Source organism: Microtus ochrogaster, linkage group LG3, assembly GCF_000317375.1.
Source record: "Microtus ochrogaster isolate Prairie Vole_2 linkage group LG3, MicOch1.0, whole genome shotgun sequence".
Lineage (NCBI taxonomy): Eukaryota > Metazoa > Chordata > Mammalia > Rodentia > Cricetidae > Microtus > Microtus ochrogaster.
In genome coordinates this window covers 28262879-28272086 of record NC_022029.1, presented here as the reverse complement: position 1 = coordinate 28272086, position 9208 = coordinate 28262879, and the positions used below count along the sequence as shown (strand labels likewise).

General features: G+C 46.7%; 1 protein-coding gene across 1 annotated transcript in view; it reads left to right on the top strand.

Annotated features, from left to right (window-relative positions):
* Positions 1–9208, top strand: part of LOC101983169 (cytochrome P450 4F5) — a 14724-nt gene that overhangs the window by 2672 nt on the left and 2844 nt on the right. The window contains exons 3-9 of the mRNA XM_005360687.3: positions 404–548; positions 3428–3481; positions 3569–3696; positions 4851–4972; positions 6187–6457; positions 6753–6819; positions 7025–7154. Coding sequence (XP_005360744.1) covers positions 404–548; positions 3428–3481; positions 3569–3696; positions 4851–4972; positions 6187–6457; positions 6753–6819; positions 7025–7154 — 917 coding nt within the window. The remainder of the gene's footprint in view (positions 1–403; positions 549–3427; positions 3482–3568; positions 3697–4850; positions 4973–6186; positions 6458–6752; positions 6820–7024; positions 7155–9208) is intronic.

Sequence of the window (9208 nt, the reverse complement as noted above, 5' to 3'; positions counted from 1 at the left end):
TATCTATCTATCTATCTATCTATCTATCTATCTATCTATCTATCTATCTATCACCTATCTATCTATCAATCATCTATCTCCTCCAATCCCTCTATGAAATAGTTCATACCTCTGTCACTACTATTCAAAATCTGTGTATATGAATGTATCTGTCTGTCCACTGATCCATCAATTATCCCTATCTAGCTCACAAATAAGGAGATGAGAGTGGTACATCAGAGAGGCATGTAAACAGATACAGGGCACAGGAAGGAACACTCATAGTTGAACTCACATTAACTCATCAAGAGACACAGATGAACGACCCAAGTAGCAGGGTGAGAGGTGCTGCGTGGTGGGTGGGCAGAGGGTGGGAACATCTGAAACACTCTGCCTGGATTGCCTCAACTTTTTCCCTCCCCAGATTCAGAACAATGAGGAAGGCATGCAGTTGGTGACTGAAATGGGCCAGACCTTCCGAGATGTCCATCTCTGTTGGCTGGGACCCGTCATCCCTGTGCTGAGACTTGTTGACCCTGCATTTGTTGCCCCCCTGCTCCATGCCTCAGGTATCTCTTTTAGGATCCCAACACTTGGCCTTTTCTTTGTCTCTTGTCCAAGTCCTTCCTATCCTCGGATTGACCAGGCTGAGCAGCAGATGGGGCTGTTCCCAATGGTGGCCATGTCTCTGTAGCTGAGTGAACTTGGATAAGGTTCTGCTGCTGAGATCTGCTTGAACTGTGAGAGAGGGAAGTTCAACCCTAAGCATGATCTAAGCCAGGAAAGTGAATGTATTGGCTGAGGATATACTCAGCAGTAGAACACTTGTCTACCACGGACAAAGTCATAGGTTGCAACCTAGAACAGGAAAAACAAAACTCTCTTTGAAGAATCTTTTTGTGTGTATATGTTTATGCATGTGCCTGTGGATGCATGTGCCTGTGGATGCATGTGCCTGTGGATGCATGTGTGTGGGTGCCAGAATGTGGAGGAGGACAGCAAGCAACTTGAGCTGCTATCCTTGGGACCTCTTCATACCTTATCGAGGTGGGATCTCTCATTGCCCTGGAGTTCACCTGTTGAGTTACACTGTCTGGTCAGTAAGTCCCCGGGATCCGGAGTCTCTTAAAAATGATTTCTTTTTGAGGCATTTATTTAGTTTATTTGAGGCACTGTATAGCCTTAGGTAGTCTGGAATTCACTTTGTAGATCAGGATGGCCTTGAACTCACAGAGATCCATCTGCTTCTGTCCCTTAGGTCCTGGTATTAAAGGTGCACATGATTGTGCCAGGCCTTTGTTTTTATTTTATTTTTATTTATTTATTTTTCTGTTTTTATTTTATATGTGTGCTTATTTGCCAGCATGGATGTGTGTGTACCATGCAGTACCCTCAGGGGCCATAAGAGGGTGTGAGATTATTTGTAAGCAGAGTTACAGGTGATCATGAGCTGTCATGTGGATATTGAGAACTAAACCCAGGACTTCTGCAGGAACAAGTGCTCACAACCATTGAGCCATCTCTCCAGTGACTGAATCTTTAAATTGCTCATAATTTACCAAGTCTGTGTTCTGAGAAGATAGTAAGTGAGTCAACAGCCTTAAACACTACTGTGTCTTCTGTGTGTGCAGCAAAAGCAAGCAGAACTTCCAGACCCCAGTCCCAACCTCTGGTTCCATGATTAGTCTTGCCTCTGAGATCCAAAGTAAGGGCGCCTCTATTCTCAGAGCCAGGTGCCAACTGGGAAGAAGTTGTCTCTGCCTTCTCCAGTCATCAAGCAGCCCCAGGACCAACCAACCAGACACAGCTAACCCATCGGGACTCCAGTGAACATCCCCTGCAGTACTCGGCATACCATCTCTGTCCCAAACCATCTCCAGTTTGGGGGTCTCTTTTACAAAGGTGGCTGGGACAGCCAAGACTCATTGAACCGGCAGGTGGGGAGGAGCTGAAAAAGTGTGTTGCTGGTTGGAACATTCCTAAAGACTCTGAGTTTGATGAGGCTCTGTGATGTGGTTCTCCCATTCTTCTTGGTATTCTCCATAGTTACCTCAGAACTTCAAACTATTAGCAATGTGTGGGAAGTCCTTCTGTCTATGTGTTGCTTTTATTGGTTAATGAATAAAGAAACTGCCTTGGCCTGTGATAGGTCAGAACTTAGGTAGGCGGGGACAAGTGGACTGAATTCTGGAAGAAGCTAAGCTGAGAGAGAGACGCCATGGATCCACTGCGGGAGATAGACATGCTGAAACTTTGCTAGCAGGCCACGACCCCATGTGATACACATATTAATAGAAATGGGTTAAATTAAGATGTAAGAGTTAGCCAATAAGACACTAGAGCTAATGGGTCAAGCAGTGATTTAATTAATACAGTTTCTGTGTGATTATTTCAGCTCTGGGCGGCCGGGATGAACAAGTGGTTCCTTGCAACATTGCACTGCTTACAATGTGTGCATGCAGATTCCTTGCACAATATGGAGCGCAAATGGTTCTGTATAGTACAGAACAACACAATGCCTTTTTACTTCTCTCATGTCCCCAATGACATAAACAGCATTCCTGCAAGATGGTGCCTCCTAGGTGAACAGCTGAGGTTGGGGGAAGCACGTGACATGACGTGAACTCCTCCCCACCTGCCGGTTCAATGAGTCTTGGCTGTCCCAGCCACCTTTGTAAAAGAGACCCCCAAACTGGAGATGGTTTGGGACAGAGATGGTATGCCAAGTACTGCAGGGGATGTCCACTGGAGTTCCGATGGGTTAGCTGTGTCTGGTTGGCTGGTCCTGGGGCTGCTTGATGACTGGAGAAGGCAGAGACAACTTCTTCCCAGTTGGCACCTGGCTCTGAGAATAGAGGCACCCTTACTTTTAAAAGCTTAATGCTTAGTGTGGCATAGAGGAGAGAACTAGAGGAGTCTGGGACATATCTAGGACACATTTGGGACTCAAAAGAGACCATATTTCAATGCCAATCTGAAGGGCACAATTAGGTCATGCCAGACTTTTACACACCGGTGTTGTGTCATGTCAGGGAATATCATGTGTGTTGTGTCTATGACAGGTTGTGATGACATGTGCCCCTATCATATATACCAGGATGTGTCAGGACATGTCAGAGAGCTGCTAATGAAGGTGTGTCCTAGGGCTTTGCAAAGGCCTGTAGAGTGCTGTGCTGAGCTCAGATATGGAAGACAGAATGGACCGTGTAGTAGCCATGTGAAGGCATGCTGGGGCCCTGCCGGGATGACCTTTGCTCTTTCTGCTGCTGCAGTCTGGTCTGGTCTTGTCTTACCTCCTTCCTCTTCCCTGCTTTCTTTGTCCCTGTCCCTTCCCACCTTCCTGTGTTTGGAGGGGAAGTGGGGAACCCTGGGGCTGGGAGTCCCCACCTTCTCCCAAAGTTCACCTTTCACCCTCTCCATGGCCCCTGATTGTCTTCCTTCATGGCAGCTATGGTGGCCCCCAAGGACATGACTTTCTTACGTTTCCTGAAGCCCTGGCTGGGTGAGTACCTCAAGGTGAGGATCAGGGGACACCTTGGGGATCAGAGGAAGCTTCCACCTTTGCCCACTGCCATGGCTTCCCTTCCAGGGGATGGGCTCTTCCTGAGTTCAGGTGACAAGTGGAGCCGCCATCGCCGCCTGCTGACGCCTGCCTTCCACTTTGACATCCTGAAGCCCTATGTGAAGATTTTTAATAAGAGCGTGAACATCATGCACGTGAGTTCCTCAAATCCAGGGTCCCACAAAGAACACTGCAGAACAGGGAGTGACTTCTGCCAGATGTAGTCTGAAGGTGTGTTTCTGCTGCATGGACTTGGGGACATCAGTTTTCCTCACCAAACCTCAGTTTCCCCATCTTTAAAATGAGGATAATAATCTTAAACTTAAAAGGTGATCAGAAGGACACCTTGGAGTCATACTCTTTCCATATAGATGGGGCACCTAGCAGACTAGTATCTACTCTCCTTTGCAGAAGCCCTGGAGAGTCGGTCATCTGGTGAGCACTGACTATCAATGCAGCTCTTTCTCTGTAGAATATTAGCTTCGACTGTGTTGCCCCTAAGATGGCCATGGTGAGGCACTTCTCAACCGCAGCCTGGGGAGACTGAGGAAGAAAGACTGTGAATTTCAGGCCAGTCCAGACTACATTAACAACAAGACCTTGTCTCAAAGAACTTAGGTCCTTCTGGGAGATGTTGGTTGGGCAGGGGTCAAGATGATGGTCAAAAGTCCTTTAAAAATGGTATTGGGTAGAGCTGAGTTCACTCTGGGTTTTCAAGCATGAAAAATGCTGGCTCAAAAAGGGTGAAAGCCGAAACTTTATATGGATCACATTGCGAAGTCGGAGAATGGAGGACTTAGAGATAACTGGGGCCATTTCTGTAGCCAACTCTAATTATACTATTGAGGATGGTAACCACTGTTGACACTTATCGAACACCTTCTGCAGATAGAATATTACATCAGGTCTACCGTTTATGTTGAATGATGTAATTTCCATATTGCTGTGAGGCAGAGGTGCGTATGACTGTTATATTATGGGCGATGAAACCAAAGGTAGGAGAGGTCAGTGTTCTCCAAGTTTACAAAAAGTAAGCGAGCGTGAATGGCAGAGTGAGCACTTCTAGAGTTTACTGGGTAGTCGATCCTGAGCTTAACTGTGGCTGAAGACTTGACAAACAGGACCTAGGAGAAGGCAGCAAGCAGACAGAGAGCACACAGAAGGTGAACCAAGGGCTTCGCCTCTACTGTTTTTTGCTCCCACCAGAGTCGTTCTTCTCTGGGGTCAGGTGTCTGTCCCAGTGTTTAGGGTTGGGAAGGGACTCAAGGATCAAAGGCTTAACCCCATGTCTGTTCCCTCCTCTGGTCAGGACAAGTGGAAGCGCCTAGCCTTGGAGGGCAGCGCACGACTGGAAATGTTTGAGAACATCAGCCTCATGACATTGGACAGTCTGCAGAAATGCCTCTTTGGCTTTGACAGCAACTGCCAAGAGTGAGTCCCTGTCTCAGCCTTGGAATGTGGGGCAGGTACTGAGGGAGTAGTTTGGAGATGGAGGGCTGCCTATAGAGAGTAGAAGAGACTCTGCAGGAGTTGGGTCAAAAGTGGGACAGGAAAAAAAAGAGGATGAGTTGTTCTTCTAGGGAGGGGTGCATAAAGGCAAGGAGGGGTAGGAGGTAGTGGGTGAAAGAGGCCGTTCAGAAGGAGGCATCTTCGGCAGGACACTGAAGGGCGTGTTACAGTTTCATAGTAAAATATCGCAAACGAAACAAGCTCAGAGGGAAAGATGTAGTTTATTCTGTGGTTTCAGTCCATGGTGGTGGGGATTGGTACGTTCCCACCATCATGGCAGAGAAGTGCAGAGAGAAAATGTCTGTTCCAGCAAGCTTCTTCCTTCTTCCCTTCTCATCCATGTGACTCCATTTAGTGGGAAGAAGCTGTCCATGTTCATTGTGGGCTTTAAACACTCATTTAATTTGATCTGGAGACTAAACACCATCTCTGACATACACAGGAATATGCTTTATTAATCTTTGGTGTATCTCAGTGTAATATAGATTCTCAAAGTTAAACACTGCAGAACATTAGACAGTACCACGTTTTTTCTCCTTCCCTTCCCTTCCCTCTCTCTCTTTTTTTTTTCTTGAGTTCATCTCAATCTGTGCTTAGTCTGGCTTGGAGCTCACTATGTAGATGATATTGGACTTGTGCTTCTGATCCTCCTGCATCCACCTCCTATGTGTTGGGATCACAGCCAGGAGTCACCATTTTCAGTGAGGGGCCAGATCTTAAAGGCGTTACCTAGCCAGAAGGGTGTGAACTCCATCCTGAGTTTTCCAGGTCATAAGGGAAAGTGTCTGTACAGAGGGGAGTCCTAGTTACAGCGAGCTTGGACAATCTAATCAACAAAGGAGCTTCATGGAGATACAGGATGCAAGGAACCAGGAGAGGAGGGTCTGAGCCTGGGCAGAGTCACAAGAAACCAAGGGAGAAGAGCAGGAGCAGATGCTGAGTGAACGAGAAGAGGAAATGATGTCCATTTATGCCCTGGAAACCTGGGTCAGGGAGCTACTCGTGGGGAACAGGAAACAGAATTTGTGCTTTGTGGATGCTCTTTTCAGGATGGATCCTGGACCTGGGATTCTGGCTGGAGCTTCTCTGGGGTTTTTGTGTGTGCTAAGTTGCTTCCTCTCTGGCCTCAACTGCAGGTCTCCCAGTGAATACATTGCTGCCATTTTGGAGCTCAGTTCCCTCATAGCAAAAAAGTACCAGCAGCTCTTCCTGTATGTGGACTTCCTGTACTACCGCACTGCTGATGGGCGGCGCTTCCTCAAGGCCTGTGACCTGGTGCACAACTTCACAGATGCTGTCATCAGGGAGAGACGCCGCACTCTCTCCAGCCAAAGTGTTGACGAGTTCCTGAAATCCAGGACTAAATCTAAGACTTTGGACTTCATTGATGTGCTCTTGCTGGCCAAGGTGGGTTTATGTGGGATCTGTAGCCATGTGGGCTTATATGGGATCTGTGTTATAGGAATGTTAATGTTCTGTGTATAAATTGAAGATGCTGGACTTGATCAGCACAGTACTGGGGAGTTACAAATGGTGCTTAGGAAGATTAGGCACATGACGGATATATTTTAGAGGTAACTTTTTTGATGGGGACAGAATACCAAGGAAGAAATGGAGGCATCCTGTGTGCACAGTGGGTATCAGAACCTGTCTCTTATCACCTCAGATATGGTATAAATCGAGGGTCTTGCTTTGGCATTAGGATGAACATGGAAAGGAGCTGTCTGATGAGGACATCCGGGCAGAGGCTGACACCTTCATGTTTGGAGGTGAGGGTCCCTGGTCCCTGTGTGAGACTCCAGAGAAGGTAGAGGTCTGTCAATCCCATGTAGATATTGTGGGGAATCTGAAATCCTTCCATTCTGTCCATCCATACCTTCCCCATCATTCTCTGGGGACCTCATTCTGGGTACTTTAGTCCATCGTGCTGAAAAATGCCAGAGACCCAAGCTTGCCTGTCTGTCTACCCTCCAGGCCATGACACCACAGCTAGTGGACTCTCCTGGATCCTGTATAACCTGGCGAGGCACCCAGAATACCAGGAGCGCTGCCGGCAGGAGGTACAGGAGCTGTTGAGGGACCGAGAACCCGAGGAGATTGAGTGGTGAGCTCCGGTCCATGTTGTCGTTGTCTCTGGTGCTGTTACTATAACGTGGTGCTACTTCTGAGATTTTGATACAGGGTCTGCTTATGCAGCCAAGGCTGACTCACAGTATCTAACACCTTTGTATTAGGGATGTCATGCCGAGTTTGGGTGTCTCTTCATTTATTTGATTGCATTGCACATAGCATAGTAGGGTTCATTATGGCTGCTTTCAAACCCAGTTTGTTTTTCTTGAGTCTCTTCCTCCCGTCTCGTGAATTTCCATTGGCTGTTGTACCATTCTTCTGTTTGTAGTTCAGGGACACCTCTTTTTTTCTTTTTAATTTTTTTCTTTATTTTAATTCTAATCACAGCTCTTCCTCTCACCTCCTTTTCCTCCCTTCCAACCCACCCTCCATCTACTCCTCCCAATGGGTAAGGGCTCCGATGGAGAGTCAAAAAAGTCTGGCACATTAAGTTGGGGCAGGACCAAGCCCCTACACTGCATTAAGGCTGAACATGACCTCCCACCATTGGGAATGGGCTCTAATGAGCTAACTCATGGACCAGGGATAAATCCTGGTCCTAATGCCAGGGGACCCTCAGATAGTCCAAGCTTCACCACTGTCTCCCACATAGTGGAGGGGCTAGTTTCATCCCATGGAGGCTCCACAGCTGTCAGTCTAGAGTTCATAAGTTTCCATGAGCTTGGTTCAGCTGTCTCTGTAGATTTTTCCATCTTGACCTTGACCTCCCTTGTTCATATATTCCCTCCTCCCTCTCTTAGATTGGATTTCCAGAGCTTTGCCTTGTGTTTGGTTGTGGATCTCTGCATCTGGTTCCATCAGTTACCGGATGAAGGCTCTATGATGATAGTTGGGGTATTTACCAATGTGATTACAGGGAAAGGCCAGCTTGGGCACCCTTTCCACTATTGCTAGGAGTCTTAGCTGGGGTCATCCTTGTGGATTCTTGGAAGTTTCCCTAGCACCAGGTTTCTCCCTCACCCCATAGTGCTTCTCTCTATCAAGATCTCTCTTTTATTCCTCTCCCACTCCATCCTTCTCCCTCCCCTCACCATCTCATTCTTTCATGTTCTCATCCCCCCATCCCCTCCCCTTTACCTCCCTTGCTCCCTTTCCTACAGCAATCAGTGGCACACTTCTTTTTCAATCCTTGTGAAATTCCATCCTGTATCTTGGTCTACTTTTCAGCAACATTTTGTTCATTGAAAATACCAAGAGGGAAAAAAATGATTTTCAATATTATCACCATGAACAGATGACAAGTCTTTGGTACAATAGATGTGCTCCCTAACTTATAGTTTTAGTATTCCTGATGTATTTGAGAGGGGCTGTATTTGGAGGGGCTAAGAATTTTTTTAGATAGGGTTACACTGTGTTGCCTTGGCTGGCCTGGAACTCGCTGTGTGAATCAGGCTGGTCTCAAACTCACAAAGATTTGCCTGCCTGTCTTCCAAGTGCTGGATTTAAAGGTGTGGGCAACCATGGTGTGCAAGCATTGAATGCATCTATCTGTCTGTCTGTCTGTCTGTCTATCTGTCTATCTATTTGTTTATTGAGACTCTGCTTGCTGAAGTAATGACAACCTCAAGCTTACTCTGTAGCTGAGGCTGACTTTGACCTCCGGTCCTCCTGCCTTCTCTACTCCAATCCTGGGATTCTTCGGCTGGCTGCATTTAATTCTTTTAGTTTGCTTAATGCCAGTTTTCTTAACATCTTCCTCCAAACTGTCTGCCCATTTCCCAGGAGTGTGTGGACTGTCTTGTGCCCACCTCACCTCTATAGTCCACAGGTCTCCTTAGTAACTTTAGTTTTTAAAAACTTATTTTCATTTTTATCACTACAGTTTTGTAATAGGTTTTAGTGACTGGTAGGTTGGCTCCATCTTTAATTTTTAAGTTGGCTTGACTTTGCATGAAGTTTAGCTCTTTCGACTGGAATAACGTTGTTGAGAACAGATGCAGTTAGTGGTGGACACTTGTCTGTCATGCAAGGCTCTGTGAAATTCAGCCCTGGGAAAGAATTTTTAGGTTCTAAAATACAAATTCATCT